This window comes from Delphinus delphis, chromosome 3 (assembly GCF_949987515.2).
Source record: "Delphinus delphis chromosome 3, mDelDel1.2, whole genome shotgun sequence".
Lineage (NCBI taxonomy): Eukaryota > Metazoa > Chordata > Mammalia > Artiodactyla > Delphinidae > Delphinus > Delphinus delphis.
Window position 1 is genome coordinate 132,117,383 of NC_082685.1, and position 26,816 is coordinate 132,144,198.

A 26,816-nucleotide genomic window follows, 5' to 3' on the forward strand; every position below is an offset into this window, starting at 1 on the left:
CATATGGTCACCTTGTCTTTGATAAAGGAGGCAGGAATGTAGAGTGGAGAAAGGACAGCCTCTTCAATAAGTGGTGCTGGGAAAACTGGACAGCTACATGAAAAAGTATGAGATTACATCACTACCTAACACCATACACAAAAGTAAGCTCAAAATGGATTAAAGACCTAAATGTAAGGCCAGAAACTATCAAACTCTTAGAGGAAAACATAGGCAGAACACTCTATGACATAAATCACAGCAAGTTTCTATTTGACCCACCTCCTAGAGAAATGGAAATAAAAACAAAAATAAACAAATGGAACCTAATGAAACTTCAAAGCTTTTGCACAGCAAAGGAAACCATAAACAAGACCAAAGGACAACCTGCACAATGGGAGAAAATATTTGCAAATGAAGCAACTGACAAAGCATTAATCTCCAAAATTTACAAGCAGCTCATGCAGCTCAATAACAAAAAAACAAACAACCCAATCCAAAAATGGGCCGAAGACCTAAAGACGTTTCGCCAAAGAAGATATACAGACTGCCAACAAACACATGAAAGAATGCTCAACATCATTAATCATTAGAGAAATGCAAATCAAAACTACAATGAGGTATCACCTCACACCAATCAGAATGGCCATCGTCAAAAAATCTACAAACAAGAAATGCTGGAGAGGGTGTGGAGAAAAGGGAACACTCTTGCACTGCTGGTGGGAATGTGAATTGGTACAGCCACTATGGAGAACAGTATGGAGGTTCCTTAAAAAACTACAAATAGAACTACCATATGACCCAGCAATCCCACTACTGGGCATATACCCTGCGAAAACCATAATTCAAAAAGAGTCATGTACCAAAATGTGCATTGCAGCTCTACTTACAATAGCCTGGAGATGGAAACAACCCAAGTGTCCATCATTGGATGAATGGATAAATAAGATGTGGCACATATATACAATGGAATATTAGCCATAAAAAGAAATGAAATTGAGCTATTTGTAATGAGGTGGATGGACCTAGAGTCTGTCATACAGAGTGAAGTAAGTCAGAAAGAGAAAGACAAATACCATATGCTAAAACATATATATGGAATTCAAGAAAGAAAAAAAAAGAATGTCATGAGGAACCTAGGGGTAAGACCAGAATGGGGACGCAGACCTACTAGAGAATGGACTTGGGGATGTGGGGAGGGGGAGGGGTAAGCTGTGACGGGGCAAGAGAGTGGCATGGACATGTATACACTACCAAAGGTAAAATGGATAGCTGGTGGGAGGCAGACGCACAGCACAGGGAGATCAGCTCGGTGCTCTGTCAACACCTAGAGGGGTGGGATGGGGAGGGTGGGAGGGAGGGAGACCCAGGAGGGAGCAGATATGGGAACATGTGTATATGTATGACTGATTCACTTTGTTATACAGCAGAAGCTAACACATCATTGTAAAGCAATTATACTCCAATAAAGATGTAAAAAAAAAAAACCCACAGAATTGATAAACTATTAGCCAGATTCATCAAGGAAAAAAGGGAGAAGACTCAAATCAACAGAATTACAAATCAAAAAGGAGAAGTAACAACTGACACTGCAGAAATACAAAGGATCATTAGAGATTACTATAAGCAACTATATGCCAAGAAAATGGACAATCTGGAAGAAATGGACAAATTCTTAGAAGAGTGCAACCTTCCGAGACTATATGCCAAGAAAATGGACAATCTGGAAGAAATGGACAAATTCTTAGAAAAGCACAACCTTCCGAGACAGAACCAGGAAGAAATAGAAAACATAAACAGACCAATCACAAGCACTGAAATTGAAACTGTGATTAAAAATCTTCCAACAAACAAAAGCCCAGGACCAGATGGCTTCGCAGGCGAATTCTATCAAACATTTAGAGAAGAGCTAACACCTACCCTTCTCAAACTCTTCCAAAATATAGCAGAGGGAGGAACACTCCCAAACTCATTCTACGAAGCCACCATCACCCTGATACCAAAACCAGACAAAGATGTCACAAAGAGAGAAAACTACAGGCCAATATCACTGATGAACATAGATGCAAGAAATGCTCAACAAAATACTTAGCAAACAGAATCCAACAGCACATTAAAAGGATCATACACCATGATCAAGGGGGGTTTATTCCAGGAATGCAAGGATTCTTCAATATATGCAAATCAATGTGAAACACCACATTAACAAATTGAGTATAAAAACCATATGATCATCTCCATGGATGGAGAAAAAGCTTTTGACAAAATTCAACACCCATTTATGATAAAACTCTTCTGAAAGTAGGCATACAGGGAACCTACATTGACATAATAAAGGTCATATATGATAAACCTACAGCCAACATCATTCTCAATGGTGAAAAACTGAAACCATTCCCACTAAGATCAGGAACAAGACAAGGTTGCCCACTCTCACCGCTATTATTCAACATAGTTTTGGAAGTATTAGCCACAGCAATCAGAGAAGAAAAAGAAACAAAAAGAATCCAAGTCGGAAAAGAAAAAGTAAAACTGTCACTGTTTGCAGATGATATGATACTATACATAGAGAATCCTAAAGATGCTACCAGAAAAATACTAGAGCTAATCAGTGAATTTCGTAAAGTAGCAGGATACAAAATTAATCCACAGAAATCTCTTGCATTCCTATACACGAATGATGAGAAATTAAGGAAACACTCCCATTTACCATTACAACAAAAAGAATAAAATACCTAGGAATAAACCTACCTAAGGAGACAAAAGACCTGTATGCAGAAAACTATATGGTATTGATGAAAAAAATTAAAGATGATACAAACAGAGAGATATACTATATTCTTGTATTGGAGGAATTAATATTGTGAAAATGACTATACTACCTAAAGCAATCTACAGATTCAGTGCAATCCCTATCAAACTACCAATGGCATCTTTCACAGAACTAGAACTAAAAATTTCACAACTTGTATGGAAACACAGCCGACCCCGAATAGCCAAAACAATCTTAAGAAAAATTGAGCTGGAGGAATCAGGCTTCCGGACTTCAGACTATACTATAAAGCTACAGTAATCAAGAGAGTATGGTACTGGCACAAAAACAGAAATACAGATCAATGGAACAGGATAGAAAGCCCAGAGACAAACCCACGCACATATGGGCACCTTATCTCTGATAAAGGAGGCAAGAATATACAATGGAGAAAAGACAGCCTCTTCAATAAGTGGTGCTGGGAAAACTGGGCAGCTACATGTAAAAGAATTAAATTAGAATACTTGTAACACCATACACAAAAATAAACTCAAAATGGTTTAAAGACCTAAATGTAAGGCCAGACACTATCAAACTCTTAGAGGAAAACACAGGCAGAACACTCATGACATATATCACAGCAATATCCTTTTTCACCCACCTCCTAGAGAAATGGAAATAAAAACAAACTGGGACCTAATGAAACTTAAAAGCTTTTTGCACAGCAAAGGAAACCATAAACAAGATGAAAAGACAACCCTCAGAATGGGAGAAAATATTTCAAATGAAGCAACTGACAAAGGATTGATCTCCAAAATATACAAGCAGCTCATGTAGCTCAATATCAACAAAACAAACAACCCAATCCAAAAATGGGCAGAAGACCTAAATAGACATTTTCCCAAAGATATACAGCTTGTAACAAACACATGAAAAGATGCTCAACATCACTAATCATTAGAGAAATGCAAATCAAAACTACAATGAGGTATCACCCCACACCAGCCAGAATGGCCATCAAAAAATTTACAAACAATAAATCCTCTTGCACTGTTGGAGGGAATTTAAATTGATATAGCCACTATGGAGAACAGTATGGAAGTTCCTTAAAAAACTAAAAACAGAACTACCATATGACCCAGCAATCCCACTACTGGGCATATACCTTGAGAATACCATAATTGCAAAAGAGTCATGTACCACAATGTTCACTGCAGCACTATTTACAATAGCCAGGATATGGACGCAACCTACGTGTCCATCGACAGATGCATAGATAAAGAAGATGTGGCACATATATAAATGGAATATTACTCAGCCATAAAAAGAAATGAAATTGAGTTATTTGTAGTGAGGTGGATGGACCTAGAGTCTGTCATACAGAGTGAAGTAAGTCAGAAAGAGAAAAACAAATACCATATGCTAACACATATATATGGAGTCTGAAAAAAAAAATGGTTCTGATTAACCTAGGGGCAGACAGGAATAAAGATACAGACGTAGAGAATGGACTTGAGCACATCAGGAGGGGGAAGGGTAAGCTGGGACAAAGTGAGAGAGTGGCATGGACATATATACACTACCAAACGTAAAATAGCTAGTGGGAAGCAGCCGCATAGCACAGGGAGATCAGCTTGGTGCTTTGTGACCACCTAGAGGGGTGGGATCGGGAGGGTGGGAGAGAGATGCAAGAAGGAGGGGATATGGGGATATATGTATGCATATAGCTGATTCACTTTGTTATACAGCAGAAATTAACACAACACTGTAAAGCAATTATACTCCAAAAAAGATGTTAATAAAAAATGCACACAGTTGTAGAAAGTTGTGTTACGTGTATTAATGACCTTTGCTTGTCTACTAAAATGCTGGTGTTTAAGAGTTTTCAACTTATGTCTATTTTCTCTATGATATCAAAGTAACTTTCATAGAATTAATATACAGAAATGAAACTCCACTGGGAGTGATGGTGGCAAAGGGTATAACTTTGTATGCAAGGTTATGAGATGTGTTTTTGTTTACCAAGGGGAAAAGAGAATAGTTAGGTCCTAAAGTAAAATGTCTGTTCCAGAATGAGAAAGAGAATTATGAAGGACAAAACCTGAATGGGTACAGAAAGTTATGTAAGATTTGGAAAAAGTAAATTGTATTTGCCTTAGATTACAGTATGTCTGGAAAATAAGTCTGAAAAGCTATGATATGTGTTAAAATCCTTGCAAAGTCTGCTCCATTTTGACGGGCTTGTTTCATTAGTTTACTGTTTATTGCTTTCACCTACAAAATGAAGGGTTATTCTTTTTGTCTAATCTGCCTAGATTGCAAAGATTCTGTGGCTTAACAGAATAACTTTATATGCTTTATGTTGACTTTAAGTACTTGATGACTTATGTAAGAGCTCAGGTTCTTCACAGTTATGCTAACCTCTATGTTTATAAGTTTAATTGTCACTTTGACATGAGCAGTCAAATACTGTTTCTCAGGCACATGCCATTCTATTTCCTAAATGTTCAAATCTATTGAAAATGTTTTATTTTTGCCTCCCAAAAATCAAATCCTAAATGTAAAATATTCAGCGTATCTTTGCATCTAAAACTATCTTTGTGATCTTCCACAGGCCCTCTGGGGAATCTCAAAGATGTGTGCTTCCAACTTTGTAAAACGAGAAGTGCTAGAAACAATTAGATTTATTTGATATGTTACTATTGATGAGCTACATTGGAAGAGCTGTCAAGTCAGAAGAGATGCTTAACCATCCTGAGGTTAAATCTGTATGGCTAAAATGTTATTAATGTAAGTATTTCACAAATTGTATGCTATATGCTAAGTATAGAGATTTGTCAATACCCTCACTGTCTATGATAGGTTTTATCTATCTGATCTCTGGTACTGCTTTGCCTGATACCAGAAAATGGTATAGGTTATCAGTCACAATTTCAGTTAATTTTAAAAACATTAACTTGGTTGCATCTTTACTTCTTTAGTTTAGATCTTTTATCTTCTAGGCCACTATATGTCAAGAGGAATCCATACCGCATATCTATGGAGTTTTATTAATATACAGATGTTTAGGACCTACCCTAGACTTATTGGATATTTTTACTTGATATATTTTTTGACATATTCTTACTATATGTTTGGTATAGTCATGGTATATTATGTCTCAGGATTACTTTGTCTTAAGATTTTTTTCTCTGCAAAGAGTATGTTCATCTATTTTCATAAATTAGATGAACAGTCACTGTCTTCTTTGAAAACAGGCTTACCTAATTGTGTACAGATATTTTGCCTGTAACATTTTTTGGAATGCCTTTAAATTGCATTATTCTTGTTATTAACTCCTATCATTTATTTCACTTTTGAAATTTATCTGTAACGTTAACTACATCCATTTTAAGTCTTTAATCATTTATGAAAAGATTGTTAAATTTTACTCTACTGCTTCCCTGACAGTTCTTGCAAATAGCTACAGGCAGAGAGCTTTATCTTCAACAATGAAAGACTGTCTCAAAGCCCTGTGAAGAATATGTATAGGCTTCCGATGGCATCACTTAAATAATTATAAGACCGTATCAGTGGACTCAGTCAAAATTTCCAGAACTCTAGTTAAGAAGCAAATACATTTATGATCCAGTGAAACAAGAATTAGTTATACAGGACTGAAAAAATTGATGAGAGATAATTCTATGGTTTGGGGGAGAATATTTTTGATATTGTTTTAACGCTCTATTTTCTGGACATATAGGAAGTTCTTTCCCTCTCCTCTTGAGGTATCTATAACTCATTACAATTTAACAGAAACAATGGTTATGCAACCAAGGCCTTACCTGGAATGACATATTTGAGAATGATGCTCATTTACTCAGGTGTGACCAGACATTTGTAAGGAACTGAAGTTGACTTTATGGAGGCAATGCTTCCAAAGTCCTTCCATGGCACTAGGGCTTACAAAGTTCCCTAAGGTATTAAGGAACCTTAGGATATTTTGGGGACCCTGAGAAGGGAGGAATTCGCCCAATTTAATAGGTACTGCAGGAGAAATCTGGTGGCAAGTTATTGGCTTGGCTTCTTAGTCTTAAAACGGTTTGAAAAACCCAATTTGAGATTCCTTATGAAATTTTCAGCAAAGCAAACGTAAGAAAGCTTATGTGGTAAAGAGGAGTAGAATATGCCATTCCAAAATATGCCTCTTTGGCAATAAGGATTATCTTGAGCTGGTTATTTTTAAGAAACAGTAAACACAGGAAATCTCTGAAAACAGAGAAATTGCCCTTTTCTGAGGGACATTTACATTTATAAGGGAAATTTCCATTTGTAAGGTGTCTCCTTCTCTGTAGCAGGAGGAGAAAGGATGACTAAAACTCTAGAAACTTATCAATGGAGGAGGCTTGAACTTAAATCTGCATAACAACCATACCCTTGTTTATGATACTTTGCCTGATAACCTCCCATAACTCACTCCCCACCCAAAATATCTCGTCTTTAACTGAAGACCGTATTTAAGGACTAAGAATTAAATTGACATCAGATAGATGAACAGGAGAAAATCAAACAAAAGTTTCATAACATATATACATGGGAGAGACCCAGCAGAAGTAAGTAATTAAAAACTGCCAAAGCCCTCACCTTAAATACCATCCTCAGCTAAAGACAAAAGAGAACACTGAGGATAGGGAAAGTCAATTCTGTGAGATCACCAGGAAAAAAACAGTAAACAGGGGTGAGATTGTTATGCAGATTTAAGTCATTGCCTTCTCCACTTTTAAGAGTTTCCGGAGATAAGGTCATCCCCCTCTTTCAGGTACATCAGGGAGATACCCTTACAAATCGATATTTCCCTTATAAATGTAAATGCTTATTATAAAAGGGTAACTCCTACTTTCCTCTAAGTATGCAGTTTCTTAGAAAATAATCAGCCTAAAATAATATGCCAAAGAAACGTATTTTGGGGTGGCAAATTCTGCTCCCCTACAGAGTAAAATAAATCCTTTAACAAGCATTTTATATCTATATGAGAGTCATAATTCTTACTTTTGTTTTGAAAGTCGTCTTTTCTTGTTCGTTTTATTTTTTTGAAAGTTGTTTTTTTAATAATAGATATATGGATGTGAGGTTGAGACCCTCATTACAAGGTTTAAATTAGGCGGAAATCCAGACCTTGCTGATGGTGTCCACTTCTGGGGTAATTCTACGTTCTGGGCTGCAACTCCAATTATCTCTTTATTTTCCTGAATCTAGGGCCTAACCTGTCTGCTTCCTTTTAGTTGCTTCCACCTTCTATTACTTCAGAGGTGGGTTTTCCTTCCCAAGAGACCACTACAGCAGTTTCAATGCTTATTCTCTGTCTTCCTATTTCTGAAGGAAACCCTCCTCTATTTTGAGAATTTCAAAGAGTTTTTACAGCTAACAGCAATGAGAAAAACACAGGGGGTAAAATGACATACCAGAGGAAACTCACAAAGTTTCACATCAGCTCAAATGGGGGTGGGGGGAGCCATTCTGGTCCATTAGCATGTAAATGGTAGTAGATGCTAGCTTGCTATGGAAATTTTCCACAGCTTCTACCTCCTCTCCCAAGGATGCTTCCTTCTCCTCCCCCACCCTTTGACTCCAACATGAAACAAGAAAAGACAAAAGCCACAGGGGTGAGAAAGGTGGGTCTTTTCTGTACACAAAGAACTAAAATAAGGTTCATCTACATTTCAGAGGAAACCTCAGATAACCTTTCTTTGTAAAAAGAAAAGAGTTTGAAGAGTTCCTCTGGAATATATGCTGCGTTCAAAGTGGGACCTTTAGGATGAGGAGGATGAGGCTCTGGAGTTAAAACCCAAAGACTTAGGGGCATTTGTAATTTACTTTGTGTATGTTGGGGGAGGGAGAAGTAAGAGGTGGGAAGCAGGGGGAAAAAGAAGCCATGGGAAAGCATTCAGTCTTTTCTTCTATCCCAATCCCCAGTTCACAGAACCAGCCTTCCACAGGAAGTGAGGAATGGTGAGAAGGGAGACCTAGGCAAAAAAGAGGAGCAGAGAGGTAGTTGCTGGAATTATCAATAGCAGGAAGAAGAAAACTTTTAGTCTTAGAGATGAGGGCATTCTTAGGTAAAAAGATGGACTTACACAATGCCTTATTTGATTAAGAAATTGAAAACAGGTGATTAACATGGGTTTTATGATGTAATATAGGTCTCTTTTAGCTATTTTATTTCACTATTATATGTAATGTAAGAGTTTACACTTATCCTTGATTGATATTGGGTAAGAGTGTCTGAAGAACAGAACTGCATTTCTTTTTTAAAAATTTTTATTTTTTGGTCAAGCAGTGCAGCTTGTGGGATCTTAGTTCCCCAACCAGGGATTGAACCCAGGCCCTTGGCAGTGAAAGTGCTGAGTCCTAACCACTGGACTACCAGGGAATTCCCCACATTTCTTAAGTAATAAAATGTGAACTTTTAAAAATTGGGTAAGTTTTCCTGTTTTTTTGAATATTCACCTAGAATATGTGTATAATGAATGTCTTGTATAGCTTGAAGTATTCTAGATTAGTGCTGTCCAATAGAAACAGAATGTGAACCATACATATGATTTTAAATTATCTAGGAGCAACATTTAAAAAAATGACTAAAAAGAAACAGGTAAGCCTTTAATCATTTTTTTCCCTAGCCCAATACATATGTGAAATATTATCATTTTAATATGTAATCAATATAAAAATTAGATATTTAATGCTTTTTTATACTAAGTCGCTGAAATCCAATGTATATTTTACACTTAACAGCACACCTCAATTCCAACTAAACACATTTCAAGTGCTACACAGCCACGTGTGCCTACCATACTGGACAGTGCACATCTAGATGACTGATTTTTTAAGATCTACCAGCAGCATAGTATCAGAAGAATCACTGGACTTGGAACCTAGAAACTTGGGCCCTATCAGCTGGGAGCTATGTGATGGATACTGGTCTTGTTTTATTAACTTCTCTAGGTCTCAGTATCCTTTAAAAAGAAAAGTTTAGAACAAATAGCATACAGCTTGGAAATAACTCTAAAGTTATGAAATAATCATCTTAAGTACACTGGAATATACTTTAGGGTACTAACTCTTAAACTAAGGATAAGCTGCAAATTAACTTCACAGAAAAACGTTTACTGGTTGCATTTTACAAACACACTAAAATATAAGAAATTGCTAATCATTCTACTATAATTTTATTTCTTCAGGTTTCTACTTAGAGGGAATTAACAGTTCTTCTAAAAGATACAACAAGTAGCCAAATTAATTTAAAGTGATTTAAGGAAAAGTTTAAAACATGATCTGGAGAATAATTTGTAACATCACTAAATATAATGTTGAATTTACCAATTTTTATTCAGCATATTAAAAGATGAAGACGAATGAGACTGGGTGTTTTCCCTGGTAGGTGCTTATAATTCAGTAAGCAGGGTAAAGTATTACAGTTTGAGTAAGAGGACTATGCCTTATTAACTAATGATCCCCAGAACCTAGCCACCACTGCTGGCATATGACAGGGTACTCAACATATGTATGACTGAATGCAATACAAAAGAAGTAAAATACAATACCATACTATAAGAGCTGTAAGAAAGGAACAAATCATTGTGGAAGTTAAAAGGAAGAGAGGGCACATCTATTTGGAGGTGGGAGATGGAGGTGGGAAAGGGAAATAAGAAAAGGGATCAGGAAGGAGATAACATTTAAAATGTATTTTGAAGACTAGGTTGGAGCTCACAGGCAGGAAAAAAGAAGAGAAAGGGAACAGAATGAGGAAGAGGTTATAGAAGGAAGAAACTAAAGCAGGCTTGGGGATAAGGGCAGGAAGAAGAGCTGAGGCATAGTAATATAAAGTTAGGTTAGTACTTGAGTGATAATTCAAGTTCTTCACAATATAAGCACTAACTTATCAATTGAGAAAAGTGTATCTATTAAGCACAGGCCTTTTGAAGTGTCTGAATAAAGAATATTTTGGATTTATAAAAATGTCAGGGAAGAAAGGGTCTCAGTATTGAGGGAATACATATAATTGTTTACATGAGGGGTCAGGCAATATTTTCTGTAAGTGGCCAAGTAGAAAATATTTTTAGACTTTGGGAGCCATAAGGTCTCTATTACAACTATTTAATTCTACTATTATAGCTGAAAAGAGGTCATAGACACTACATGAATGAACATACCTGTGTTCAAATAAAACTTACCCCCTTATAAGTATGTGGCCTTGTTAATGTTATAATATCTCTAAACCCTCAACTTCCTTGAACTGTAAAATGAGAATAACTGTTCTTGTTTCATTGAGTTGTAGTGAGAATTTAAATTAGAATGAAAAGCACTTAGCATAGTGACTAGCTCATGACTTGGTGTTTATGAATGTTAGCTTTATGTTATGATGATACGCATTAACTGAGTCTGATATATAGGCATTAAAAATGTTTTCTAGAAAGCAACGGAATCTGTAAATCTTGTTCTTCATTGTACTGATTCTCTACAGTACAATCTTTTGTGTCAAGGGAAATGATGGTCATGACTTTTTTAGAAAACCATTTAAAAGTAAGGGAAATTAGAAAACGAAGGAGGAGATGAAAGGTAGATTGTTTATTTTCAGAACAGTTCCCTTCGTGTACAAATTATCTTTTTTGTGTGTGGTAGTTTTACCCTAACCTCCTATTTCTAGACACTACTGAAAGGCAAACTAATGCTCATAACTGGATTGCCAGATTTTACTATCAACACAGAATTATCTATATCAACAAAAACAAATGTTTCCTTCTAGAGCATATGATGAATAAGGCACTGGTTAGACAGTAAAGAAATAAAGATATATATGAGCTGGTTCATGGGCTTGACATCCTTAAGTCTATAGTTTTTTATCATTACTCAATCCAACTTATTTTAAAGATGAAGAAACATGTTTATAGTGAAACATGACTGGCTCAAGGTCTCCTGTGGGGCAATTACAGAATGAGAATCCTAGTTTCTAGCCTCTTAATCCAACAGTCTTTCATGTTAGTGCTTCTGAACCATTTCTTTTTATAGCCTTAACCTACCAGAACACTGGTTCACATAACCTTCAATAGCACTAGCTTACAACAAAATGATGTTTGGTGTGGAGGGGAAGCAGGCATCTGTTTGTATGCCCCCCACCACTATGGACCTACCCAAGAGAGCAAAATCAGAATAGAGGGCATGCTGGGCAATTTGGAAAAGATCCTCCACCCCATGATTCTGTACCATTTCAATGGTGTTTGTTTAGACTTGCTGCCACGATAGCTGCAGAAACAGGACTTATCTATTTAAAGACATATAATGCTAAATGTTAAATAAATGAGGAATGAGGAATAATCATTGAGGACTTCCCCAGGAGATGAAAGTGGCTTCAAATTCTTGAGTAGAGGAAAATATTTTAGAAAGTCAATAATTTCACCACATAGCAAGTGTCCATTATATAGGTTTTGTGTTATGTTGCTTTGTTTCCAGTATGTACCTAACTCTTGCTACATTGTAGGTTAGAATTCCTGATCCACTGTTTTTCTGTTTTTGTTTTTTTAATTTTATCTTGGCCGTGCCACATGGCTTGTGGGATCTCAGTTCCCCAACCAGAGACTGAACCCGAGCCACAGCAGTGAAAGTGCCAAATCCTACCATTCAACCACCAGGGAACTCGCCTGGTCCACTGGTAGCTTACAGTTTTATAAGGTAATATCCTCTAAACTTTTTCAAGTTTTACTGTCTATTGACTTTGATAATGCTCCTCAATTTTCATTCTGGTGTTGGGGGTAGAAATCAGAATGGAAAGGCACTTGATTTTAACAGCAGCAGTGGTTAGTTCACACCTGCAAATCACATGGCAACTATAGTCAGGCAGTCCTTGTGCCCACTCTGTTAAATCATAATAATATTTTAAAGACTATAACCACTTTGAGAACAAATATGTAATTCAGAAATTTGGAAAATGCCAAGAAAGTATTAATAAGGAATTACACTTAAATCTTTTTTTTTAATTTCAAAAGTCTACTACTAATAAAATAAACTGATATACTATTACATACTTACTTAACTATGTTCTAAGCACTTTAATTAACCCATTCAATCCTCACAACAATTTCCATTGTACTTCCATTTCCTCCTGTACAGAGTCAAACAGCGATCCGACATGGATTCAAACCCAGGCAGTTTGGCTTTAGACTCTTAATCATAAGGTATATAATATGAACTTAGGATGAAAAGAAAATATTTCAGATAATAATAACCTTTACAGTGCTTTCACGTTTATATCAAATGTTAGATAATGCTAATAATCTTTTACACTTATATATTGCCTTATAGTAATAACATACTTAAATGGACAGTATGTCATTCAAATAGATAGCTAAATTAGATACAAATTCGATTTGACCAACTAGGACAACAGAATGCATTAGATACAAATGCACAGTACTGCATTAAAATCCGAGAGAAACAGCAGAAATAACAGATGGAGAGGGAGGTAAGGAACAGGACTAATAGTTACCAAACGTCTATTATGTATCAAGTACTGGATAAGTACACCTTAAGATAAGTACCATTATTTCAACAACGAAGAAACATTAAGTCCATGATGAAATTAATCCAAAATCATGTACCTTCAAGTGGCATAAGGATTAGAATTCAGAATGGTCTGCCTCCAAAGCCTCTTTTCACTACTGTGTTGCATGGCTTAACAGCAGGAAGTGAGAAAAAAAGACATTCTGTATTTTTGTTGAAAGCAAGACCAACATAGGCCAATAGTTTTAGGTGGCTACAGTAGTTTTGAGGTATAATATACTCTGAGGCTGTATTAATATAATTGTAGACATGAGATTATGCTTGGTACTAGGCCCAACATATCAATAAAAGTGGCAAATGTAGACATTTAGGCTTACATGAAATTTTAGAGGAAGTATGATAATGATAACTATTTTCAAATAATTGAAAAGCTATTAGGTAAAGTAACAGACATGAGATTTTGGCTCAAAGTAAGAAAATAATAACCAGATGTCAAAACTGGAATAGGTTGCCTTATGAGATGTTTAATTGGAGTTTAAAAACCTGATGTCAATGATTTTGCAGAGGAATTCATAAGCAAGATAGGAATTAGACAAGTAGTTTTATTCCCTGTCTCTACTTCAAATTTAGAGCAGTTTGACTTATATGTTACATGTGCATTTTACTTTTAGATTTTTTTTTGGAGGGGTATGTTCTCATGTTGTAAAAAACAAAAAAATCTAAAAACCACTGGATTAGATACATTGAGAGATTTCATTCAACTTAATGCCAGTTAGGGATATAGTATCTGATTAAGGTTAAGAACATAAAATCATATCTTGATTTTATTTGTCAAAGCAAAACAAAAACAAATCAAACTTACCATTTTTTTCTGCAAAGGCAATTGCGTCGTCTTTAGTACTGAAAGCTAGAACCATGTTGGACAATGGATCAGCCCTGTAAGAAACAATTTTTTTCCAGGATTTAACATTAACCTCTGGCTGAAAATTACTTATTTTAAATCATTTCTTTAAAACTGTTAAATGTTTGAATATGTTTTTCTGTGTTAAATTTGATTTTTCTAACATGTATTGTCAAATTAAAAAATTTAAAATTGTAGAGATATTCAGCAATCTTTAATCTCAAATAAAATCATTTATTAAACTTAAAAAAAAACTAGAGGAGAATGAGAATCCTCTTAGGTTTTTCTTTAAACCTTACAAATTCATCAAAATGAGAAGGAACGTGGCCAAAATGGTGGACTAGGAAGACCCTGCGCTCACCTCTCTCACAGACACACCAAAATTACAACTATTTACACAGCAACTATTGAGAAAAACTGGAATCTAGTGGAAAAGATCTTCTATAACTAAAGATATAAAGAAGGAACCACAATGAGACAGGTGGGAGAGGGAGACCCCTACCCACGGTGGGCTACCCACAAAGAGAAGGATAATTACAATTGTAGAGGTTCTGCCCAAGGAGCAATGGGTCTAAGCCCCACATTGGGCTCCCAAGCCTAGGGATCCTGCACTGGGAAGACGAGCCCCCAGAACGTTTGGCTTTAGCCAATGGACCTTACTTTCAGGAGACCCAGAGGGCTGTGGGAAGTAGAGACTAACTCTTAAAAGGTACACACAAAATCTCACATACTTTGGGACCCAGGGCAGAAGAGTAATTTGAAGGCAGCCTGGGTCAGACTCACCTGCTTATCTTTGAGAGTCTCCAGAAGAGGCAGGAGGCAACTGTAGCCTGGGGACGTAGAAAACTGGCAACAGCCATTTTGGGGAGCTCATTCTACCACGAGGACAGTGGCAAGTGCCATTCTGGAACACTCCCAATAGCTTATTACCACTGGAACCCACAAGGCTGTAGGCACCGATCGTGAGGTGCCTCAGGCCAAGCAATTAACAGGGTGGGAACACAGCTCTACCCACCAGCAGGCAGGCTGCCTTAAGAACTTCTGAGCCCACAGTGGCCCCGGGACACAGCCCTCTCCACCAGAGGGCCCTGCAGCCAGAGACCCCAGGACCACAGCAGACCCTCAGCCTGCCATAGAGGACCCAGCCTACCCACCAACAGGCAGTACCAGCCCTGGGACCCCACAGGCCCTGGCTCTGTGGACCATCAGGACAACACCAGCTCTGAGACACCGTGGATCGTGGATCCCTCACAACCCCTCACCTCCCTCAGCTGTCCTGGTACCACCCAGCAGTGGACAACAGCAGTTCAGCAGGAACCCCCAGGATTCTGCAGCCAGAGATCCCAGGACCCAGCTCTGCCTACCAGTGAGCCGGGACTAGCCCCAGAACCCCTTGGCCTTGGCCCTACTCACCATTCGTTTGACACCAGCTCTAGGACCCCTGGACCCTGCAGCAAGAGACCACAGGACTTAGCTTCATGCAACAGTGGGAGGAAATTAGCCCCGGAACCAGACCCTGTCCACCAGCAGGTGGTCCCAATCCCAGGACCACTGCAGCCCCACAGCCTGCTTTATCCAGGATCCAGCCAACACACCAGGAGGTTGACACCAGAACTGAGACATCTTGGACTACTAAACGAGCTGACCTGGAGTCCAGCGCCACGCACCATGAGGCCAGCACTAGTGTTAGGACACCACAGAACCCACAGCCAGCCATGTCAGGAAATGACCCCACCGACCAGTAGGCTGACACTAGATCCCGGAACCCAGCTCTGCCAACGAGGGAGCCAGCACTAGCCCTGTGACACCCTGGGTTTCCGCAGCCAGCCTCCTCCACACGACGTAAGGCCTAGCAAACAACTGGACCAGGGGCCAGCCACATCTATCTGACTGCCCACAGTAGTCAACCTGCCACAACAGAAGGACCCATGCAGCCCACACAAGCGGCACCCTTAGCGCATATAGCTTTGGTGACAAGAGGGGAGTGTGCTGCTAGGACACATAGGACATCTACAAAAGGCCACTTCTTGAATGTTGGGAAACAAAACTAACCTGCCAGATACAAAGAAATAAAAAGGGCAAATCAGGCAAAATGAGGCAAGAAAATCAGTTCCAAACGAGGGAACCAGATAAAACACCAGAAGAACTAAGTGAAGTGGAGATACCCAATAAAGTGTTAAAAGTAATGATTGTAAAGATCAAAAAAATCAGGATAAAAATGGATGACACAGTGAGAAGTTTAATGAAAAGAAGATATAAAGAAGAACCAAACAGAGTTGAAGAATACAGTAACTGAAATAAAAAGTATACTAGAAGGAATCAACAGATGATGCAGAGGAATGACTAAGTGAGCTGGAAGTCAGGAGTAGTGGAAGTCATTGAAGCTAAAAGAAAAAAAAAAGAAAAGAATAAAAAGAAATGAGGACAGATTAAGAGACCTCCGGGACAACATCAAGCATACGAACATTTGCATTATAGGGGTCCCAGAAGAAGAAAGGAGAAAAAAAGGGGTAGAGAACATATTTGAAAACATAATAGTTGAAATCTCTAACCTGGGAAAAAGAAACAGACATCCAGGTCCAGGAAGCACAGCAAGTCCCAAATAAGATCACCCCAAAGAGGACCAGAGCAAGACACATTGTAATTAAAATGGCAAAAATTAAAGATAGAGAATATTAAAAATTAAGAGGGAAAAGCAACAAGTTACTTACAAGGGAACTCCCCGTAAGGCTACCAGCTGACTTCTCAGTGGTAACTCTGCAGGCCAGAAGGGAATGGCATAATATATTTTAAATAATACAAGTAGAAAAACCTACAAACAAAAATACTCTACCCAGCAAGGCTTTCATTCAGATTTGGTGGAGAAATCAAAAGTTTTACAGACAAGCAAAAGCTAAGAGATTAGCACCACCAAATCAGCTTTACAGGAAATGTTAAAGGTAGTAAATCAACCATGTAGAAAGCTACTTGGAAGATTAAAAGTCAAAAGTAGTAAAATCATATATGTCCTCATAAGCAGTTAAAAGATACACATAACAAAGATGTAAAATATGATGTCAAAAACTGTACTCTTAGGGGGAAGGGAATAAAAATACAGGGTTGTTAAAATGAGTTTGAAATTAAGAAAGCAACTTAAAATAATCACACACAAACATATAAATTGTTATATATAAACCTAATGGTAACCACAAACCAAAAATCTATAATAATACACAAAAAAGAGAAAGTAATCCAAATATAACACTAAAGATAGTCATCAAATCCCAAGGGAAGAGAACAAAATAAAAAGGAACAAAAACTATAAAACAACCCAAAACAATTAACAAAATGGCAATAAGTATATACCTATCAATAATTACTTTAAATGTAAATGCTCCCTCCAATCAAAAGACACAGAGTAGCTGAATGGATATAAAAACAAGCCTCATATATATGCTGCCTACAGGAGACTCACTTTGGACCTAAAGACACACTGGAAGTAAGGTGATGGAAAAAGGTACTCTTTGAAAATGGAAATGAAAAGAAAGCTGGGGTAGCAATACTTATATTAAAGCAACAACAGCAAAACAGAGTTTAAAACAAAGACTGCAACAAGAGACAGAGAAGGACATTACATAATGATCAAGGCATCAATCCAAGAAGGAAATATAACAATTGTAAATATATATGCACCCAACATAGGAGCACCTAAATACATAAGCAAAATTAACAGACATAAAGGAAGAAATTGACAGTAACACAATAATAGAAGGGGACTTTAACACTCCTTCTATCAATGAACAGATCATCCAGACAGAAAATCAATAAGGAAACACTGGCCTTAAATGACAAGACAAACGGCCTTAAAAGTTATACATTTGTATAAATATAAATATAAATATATATATACACACAACAACATTCCAAACACAAGCAACAGAATACAAATTCTTCTCAAGTGCACATGGAACATTCTCCAGAATAGATCACATGCTAGGCCACAAAACAAGTCTCAGTAAACTTCAGAAAACTGAAATCACATCAGTCATCTTTTCCAACCAAAACACTATGAGACTAGAAATTAACTACAAGAAAAAAGCTGCAGGGCTTCCCTAGTGGCGCAGTGGTTGAGAGTCCCCCTGCCGATGCAGGGGACACGGGTTCGTGCCCCGGTCTGGGAGGATCCCACATGCCGCGGAGCGGCTAGGCCTGTGAGCCATGGCCGCTGAGCCTGCGCATCCAGAGCCTGTGCTCCGCAACGGGAGAGGCCACAACAGTGAGAGGCCCGTGTAACACACACACACACAAAAAAGCTGCAAAAAAACAAACACATGGAGGTTAAACAATATGCTACTAAACAACAATGATCCAAAATCTACAGGATGCAGCAAAAGCCACTCCAAGAGATAAGTTTAAGGTGATACAAGCCAAACTCAGGAAACAAGAAAAATCTCAACAACCTCACCTTATACCTAAAGGAACTAGAAAAAGAACAAATAAAACCCAACGTTAGTAGAGGAAAGAAATCATAAAGATGATAGCAGAAATAAATGACAGAAACTAAAAAAATACAGAAGATCAATAAAACTAACAGCTGATTCTTTGAAAAGATAAACAGAACTGACAAACCTTTAGCCAGACTCAGCAAGAAACAAAGAGGGCCCAAATCAACAAAATTAGAAATGAAAAAGGAGAAGTTACAGGCTGCACCAGAGAAACACAAGGAATCATAAGAGATTACTATGAACAACTATATGCCAATAAAATGGACAATCTAGAAGAAACAAATTCCTAGAAATGTACACTCTCCTAAGACTGAACCAGAAAGATATAGAAAATATAAACAGACCAATTACCAGTGATGAAATTGAATCAGTAATTTAAAAACTCCCAACAAAAGGAAGCCCAGGACCAGATGGCTTCACAGTTTAATTCTACCAAACATTTAGAGAAGTTAACACTTACCCTTGTCAAACTATTTCAAAAAATTGCAGAGGGAAGAGCACTTCTGAACTCATTCTACAAGGTCAGCATCTTCCTGATACCAAAACTAGACAAAGATATCACACACAAAAAAGGAAACTACAGGCCAATATCACTGATGAACAGATGTAAAAATCTTCAACAAAATACTGGCAAACCAAATTCAACAACACATTAAAAGGTTCATCTACCATGATCAAATGGGATTTTTCCCAGTGATGCAAGGATGATTTAATATCTGTAAATCAATCAATGTGATACACCACATTAACAAACTGAAGAATAAGAACCATATGATCATCTCAATAGATGCAGAAAAAGCTTCTGATAAAATCCAACATCCATTTATGTTAAAAACTCTCCACAAAGTGGGTTCAGAGGGAACATACCTCAACATAGTAAAGGCCACATATGATAAGCCCAGAGCTAACATTACAGTCAATGGTGAAAAGCTGAAAGTATTCCCTCTAAGATCAGCAACAAGTCAAGGATGCCCCCTCTCACCACCTGTATTCAATACAGTACTGAAACTTCTAGCTATAGCAATCAGACAAGAAGGAATAAAAGGAATTCAAAGTGAAAAAAGAAGTAAAACTTTCACTGTTTTGCAGATGACATGATACCATATACAGAAAATCCTAAAGACATCACCAAAAAACTACAAGAGCTCATTAATGAATTTGGTAAACTTGCAGGATACAAAATTAATACACAGAAATCTGTTGCATTTCTATACACTAATTATCAGAAAGGGAAATTAAGAAAAAAACCCATTTACCATTGCATCACAAAGAATAAAATACCTAGGTATAAATCTAACAAAAGAGGTTAAAAAACCTGGACTTGAAAAACTGTAAGACTCTGATGAAAGAAACTGAAGACGACACAAACAGATGGAAAGATATACCATGTTTATGGACTGGAAGAATTAATATTGTTAAAATGATCATACTACTCAAGGCAATGTACAGACTCAATGTAATCACTATTAAAATACCAATGGCATTTTCACAAAACTAGAACAGATAATTCTAAAATCTGGATGGAAACACAAAAGATCCTAAATAGCCAAAGCAATCTTGAGAAAGAACAGAGCTGGAGGTATCATGCTCTCTGACTTCAGATTTTTCTACAAAGCTACAGTAATCAAAACAGTATGGTACTGACATAAAAACAGACACATAGATCAATGCAACAGACTACAGAACCCTGAAATAAACCCCATGCACTAATGGCCAATCAATCTATGACAAATGAGGTAAGAATATACAATGGAGAAAAAACAGTCTTTTCAACAAATGGTGCCAGGAAAACTGGACAGCTACATGTAAAAGAATGGGATTAGAACATTTCCTCACACCATATATAAAAATAAACTCAAAATAGATTAAAGACCTGAATGTAAGACGAGGAGCCATAAAACTAGAAGAAAACATAGGCAGAACACTCTTTGACATAATTCATAGCAATACTCTTTTAGATCTGTCTCCTAGGGCAAAGGAAACAAAAGCAAAAGTAAACCAATGGTACCTAATCAGATTAAAAGCTTTTGCACAGCAAAGAAATAAAAAAAAAAAAAAAAACACTGACAAAATGAAAAGATAACCTACTGAATAGAAGAAAATATTTGCAAATGATATGACTGATATATCTAAAATAAACAGCTCATACAACTCAATATCAAAAAAACAAACAACCTATCAAAAATATACAGAAGACCTGAATAGATATTTTTCCAAAGACATACATACAGATGGCCAATAGCTACATGAAAAGATGTTAAATATTCCTAATTATTACAGAAATGTAAATCAACACCACAGTGTGATATCACCTCATACCTGTCAGAATGGCTGTCATCAAAAGGCCACAATAACAAACATTAGCAGAGATGTGGAGAAAAGGGAACCCTTGTGCACTGATGGTGGGATTGTAAATTGGTGCAGTCACTATTGAAAACAGTATGGAGGTTCTTCAAAAAAACTAAAAACACAACTACCATATGACCCAGCAATTCCAATTCTGGGCATATATCCAGAAAAAAACAAAAACACTAATTTGAAAAGATACATGCACCCCAAAGTCCACAGCAGCATTATTTACAGTTGCCAAGATATGGAAGCAACCTAAATGTCCATCAACAGACGAATGGATAAAGATGATGTGGTATTCATATGCAATGGAATACTACTCAGCCACAAAAAAAGAATGAAATTTTGCCGTTTACAACAACATGGATAGACCCAGAGGGTATTATGCTTAGTGAAATAAATCAGACAGAGAAAGACAAATACATATTTATGTTATCCCTTATATGTGGAATCTAAAAAAATAAAACAAATGAATAAATATAACAAAACAGAAACAGACTCACAGACAACAAACTAGTGGTTCCCAATGTGGAGAGGGAAGAGGGAGTAAGATAGAGGTAGAGGAGTTAAGAGGTACAAGCTACTATGTACTAAATATATAAGCTGCAAGGATATATTGTAGGGACTTCCCTGGTGGTCCAGTGGTTAAGAATCCACCTGCCAATGCAAGGGACATGGGTTGGATCCCTGGTCCAGGAAGATCTCACAGGCCGCAGAGCAACTAAGCCTGTGCACCACAACTACTGAGCCTGTGCTCTAGAGCCCACGAGCTGCAACTACTGAGCCCATGCACCACAACTACTGAAGCCCACAAGCTCTAGAGCCCACATGCTGCAACTGCTGAGCCTGCATGCTGCAACTACTGAAGCCCACGTGCCTAGAGTCTGTGCTCTGCAGCAAGAGAAGCCACAGCAATGAGAAGCCTGCACACTGCAAGGAAGAATAGCCCCCACTCACCACAACTAGAGAAAGCACCCTCACAGGTACGAAGACCTAGCGCTACCATAAATAAATAAATACATACATACATACACACATACATAATTTTAAAAAAGGATATACTGTAGAGCACAGGAAATATAGCCAATATTTTATAATAACTTTAAATGGAGTATAAGCTGTAAAATTTTGAATCACTATGCTGTACACCTGAAACTAATAGAATATTGTACATCAACTATACCTCAATTTAAAAAATTTAGTATCAAGAAAATTGCTGAGTACAACAGTTACTACTAATATCATTACTGCCTCCCTGCCCCAAATAGATGGAAACAATACCTACTCTTCTTAATGAACCTTCATCATTATGGAGAATACTCTTTAGAATACATCATACTGACGATACTGTTTTCAGCTTTCAGCCACTTTAAAAAAATAATGCTCTAAGATCTGACATCTAATTGAGTTCTTCAAACTAGGATAGTGGTAATGTTTACAAAATAACCATATAATTTCAGAAATGTCACTTCTATTAGCATGTTTAGTAAAAGACTGTTTTGCTACAAATATTTATTTTGAATCTCTAAGCCAAGTATAGCATTCATTCTGTGAAACATCGTTTAGATACATGGAATAAAAAATATAGAAAAGAACGTTCAGGAAGTAATTTGGAGAGTGTAAAGATATGAGATATACACAGAAGAGAATACATGGGAAATAGCACTCAATGAAGTGAAGATTCACATGTTGTACAAAATGGTTACTATTCTGGGACTCCCGTAAGATCCCTATATGCCAGATCAATCTTCCTAAGTTCAATTCCCAAATTCACTGTCCAACTCAAAAACTTTGAAAAACTGGAACCACAGTGGACTTGATCCAAGTTTATACAATTTTTCCCCTAAAGGTGCTCTCTAGTTCAGACAGCTAGGAGCATCAAGCACTCAAGCAGAAAGCCAGTCTTGTAAGCACAAGAAGTCTGGAGATGGAATTTAGTATATTCCCAGAGAAGCTGGAAATTTAGGAGCAAAAACAGTAAAAAGGAGGAATCTCCAGAACAGAGAACTTTTGAATTGCACATGAATGGACAAGGCTTTAAAACAATAGCTGAGAAGGCTGAGAGAACCCAACAGAGATTTCAGCAGCTGTCCACTTGCTACAGTGGAGACTGAGTTTGGAGTTCCACAGAGTTAGAAGGAGTTAGTAAACACCTTGTGCTTTCCATCAAAACCTCAGAAAGGCCATGCCTTTTTATTTTTCCAGATTATGTTCCAGGATTAAGAAGAGGGGTAAAACTGCAACAGACCTACCCTAATAAAGCATAAAATATATCTTCCACAAGTTCAAGGTTTTCTATCAGTAATTTAACTGTCTGTCATTAACTATATAAGCATAAGGGATGGAGAATTAATAGATTGTTGATATTTCTTAATATAAATTGGTTTATTAACTGATAATTAATGTTTCAGGGATTAATTAGCATATTATTAGTATGAAGTCATACATTCACCAAAAGATATGTACAATAATTTTCATTTTAGTATTATGTATAATAACCCCAAATGAAAACTACCCAATGCCATCAATAGATAGTGCAATGGATGAACCTTGTGTATAGATGAACACATTAAAAGATCATGTGACATATAAAAATGAGTAATCTTAACATTTCAACCATTGGGCATAGACGAAGTTATTCCTTATAAATTTCTTTAGTCTCTATGAGTGTGTGATTTACAACAACACTCCATATATTACATGAAACATAAAATCTAAAGATACCAAAACACCTGAAAAACCGTGCCTATGTATCATTCTGCCAAATAAAATATAATTCTATTTAAACTGCAACATGGCAGATATTTTAAACAAAAATTCTCCCAGGTACATCATCAGGAAAAGATGTTAAGTGTCATACTTTTCTAAAATGAGACATAATTTAAACTGATAACTACCTTCAACTGGAGACTGAACACATATAATGTTCCAGTAGTCTCAGTAAGAAAGATAATATTCTTGAATATCTAGCTATTTTCTCTAGTAGCAGCTTCTTTCATTCAACTAGAGGCAGTCCTGCTCTTTAACATTTGGGCCTTATCCACCATAGAGATTCAGGTCACTGATTTCATTAGTGCCACAGAATTTATGACTACTTTATTCCAATGCCTGTAAACTTATTAATCACAAGTTCTCACTCAGGAACTTACAAGTTTCCCTCAAAATAGCCAATTTCTAAACTTATCTAATCTCTTCTTATAAATAACAAAAAAATACTTTATAAGTTTTATTTTATAAACAAGTAAAAGTGTCACTAAATTATTAACACTATTCATACAGTGTATCTTAAACTAATATATATAGCTTGGGGACCATGCTAAGAGTGCTCACAATGTCAGCCATTTTTATCCAATAAATAGTACTCTGAAAAAGACTGTTTTTATGGTTTATTTTGCTGGGCCACACTTATATGAACATTATATATATGTTATATATATGTAATATATACATCTATATCATTGACCATAGTGATATCTACACAAATTATCTCAAAAGGTATTGTCATAAAGCATCCTGGGAACTTTCCTGGTGGCACAGTGGTTAAGAATCTGCCTGCCAATGCAGGGGACACGGGTTCAAGCCCTAGTCCGGGAAGATCCTACATGCCACGAAGCAACTAAGCCCATGCGCCACAACTACTGAGCCTGTGCTCTAGAGCCCATGAGCCACAACTACTGAGCCCACGTGCTGCAACTACTGAAGCCCATGCACCTAGAGCCCGTGCTCCACAGCAAGAGAAGCCACCCCAACAAGCAGCATGCGCACCACAATGAAGAGTAGACCCCGCTCGCCGCAACTAGAGAAAACCTGCGTGCAGCAACGAGGACCCAACACAGCCAAAAATAATTTTTAAAAAAAAAGCATTCTGTACACAGAAGAGTCTGAAAATCAGTGTATTTAAAAGGAAAATCTACACAGAAAAACAGAGCTGAGAATATTCAAATAAACCAAAGTACTCACGTTGATGCCCAACCCATCAAAGGATTCTCCCATCTCTCTCTGGTATCAAACTCCATCTTCCATTTCTTCGTGTTGTTTACTCCAGACTGCATGTTATTGCGAGCAGGAACAAAGATCCTGACTTTTCTAGTTTTGATATGCTCTTCTGGAATACCAGTTAAAGCAGTAATATCCTACAGAAAAACAAGCAAACGTGTTTCTGACAGCCCACATACACTCTAATGTGTTTTTGTTGCTTTTTCTATCTTGCAATTCTATTCGTACTTACTTATAAATTTTTTTAAGCTTTCTGACTTAATTCACTACTTTGTTATTTTACCATGTAAACTGCTATTTTGATATTTGGAAAAGATATATTGGGGGAGTGTTAGGGTACAGTGGGGAAGGGTTCATAAAAAAAAATTAGGTCCCTTCTGTACAACAAAGCACTGGTAATTTCTGAAGATTTTGCTGGTAGAAAAGCCTGTATACAATAGACTGTTACTTCATAAGCAAGTAATTACCTGCTAATTAGTTAGCAGAGAAAGAATGTAAAGGGATATTAAAAATAATGAAATATAAAAAGTGACTAAATTTTAAATAGAAAAATCTATTACCAATGGTTTCTATGTCAAACTGCTTACAACAAGGCATTCCCTTCAGAGGAAGGCCTGACCCCGTTTGTAAACAATTAAAATCAATTAACAACTTTAACTAGCATTTTGATTTATCTCCCTTTGGTGAAACCTATTGAAGAGAAAATGATATCAGATAGATGTCAAATCTATTCTGCAAAGCAGAGCCAAAAAATTTGCACAATTTTTGCAGAAACATGAGATGAAAACAATGGTAACTTTCTTGACTCTTTTTCTTTATTTCTATCCAGTAACAAATGCTCAACTGATGAATGTATACAATTTTGATGCCCTAGATTAGATATATTTATCAATTTATAATAGCAATCAGGACGCAAAATAACAAAGTAATTCAGAATTTAAGTCTCCATTTAGTAATGGTAAAATACTTTATCAACATAAGAACATAGTAGGGTCAACTATATTATTCTTATAAATGAAGCATTTTAAAATCATGGTTCACTTACTAAGGTAAATTTTAACTGGTTAAAAACAACAGGTTTAACCTGGAAATGAGTATACCAAACTTGTGAAAACTAGAAAATATAGCCCATTTTGTCAATTTTAATTTCACTGTAATATGTCCTCTAATGAAGGCTAATGTTTATTTGTGGTTCCACTCTAATCAATGCTTTGGACCAAAGAATTAGTATAAGTAAGTACTTAGTTGCAATATGTACTGTGAAAAAACTAAATGTATTTCTGACTGGACTAGGCTTTCTACCCACAGATTAAAGAACAAATTCTTTAGTTATTTTAGCTGGCAACTATACCTTTCCACCTGTACCAATAATTAGGTGTGGTTACTTTGTCACAGCCTGTCTGTTTGGAGAAACTATTGAAATGATCCATACAAATATTTACACAAAAAAGTACTTCTAGTATATGCCTACATTTTTTAAAAGTTTCTTTGCTTATAGGATAAAATAAAAACAAAACAAGTACAACTGGTACATAATTTTTAAAGACATGAATATAACTTTTAATTAGTAACTTCTAATTGTCAAGTTAAACCTCAAAGAAAAGTAATTTCAGGTATTATTATATTTAATGACTTTCTAAAGCATATTCTTCTACTCAAGAGCTTGAAAGAGACTCAGCTCCTGGGAAGTCCTTAGTGTTTATTTCCCCCTTTGAATTCACTACAGTATTTGTAATCTTTCATATTAACTTATTATTTAATACTATATATCTTCATATTAATATGTCCTATTTCTTCAGTTATAGTCGAAGCAAAGTATAAA

The 26,816-nt window shown here is 36.6% G+C and overlaps 1 protein-coding gene across 3 annotated transcripts in view; it reads right to left on the reverse strand.

Moving 5' to 3' along the window:
• Positions 1–26,816, reverse strand: part of NDUFS4 (NADH:ubiquinone oxidoreductase subunit S4) — a 119,174-nt gene that overhangs the window by 14,600 nt on the left and 77,758 nt on the right. The window contains exons 3-4 of one of the 3 annotated variants that reach the window (XM_060007050.1): positions 24,959–25,131; positions 14,127–14,200 (exon numbers count right to left, since the gene is read on the reverse strand). In XM_060007050.1, the coding sequence (XP_059863033.1) occupies positions 14,127–14,200; positions 24,959–25,131 (247 nt within the window). Of the gene's footprint in view, positions 1–14,126; positions 14,201–24,954; positions 25,132–26,816 lie in introns of those variants that run through there. The other 2 variants (XM_069540519.1, XM_069540520.1) reach the window with 2 other exon arrangements.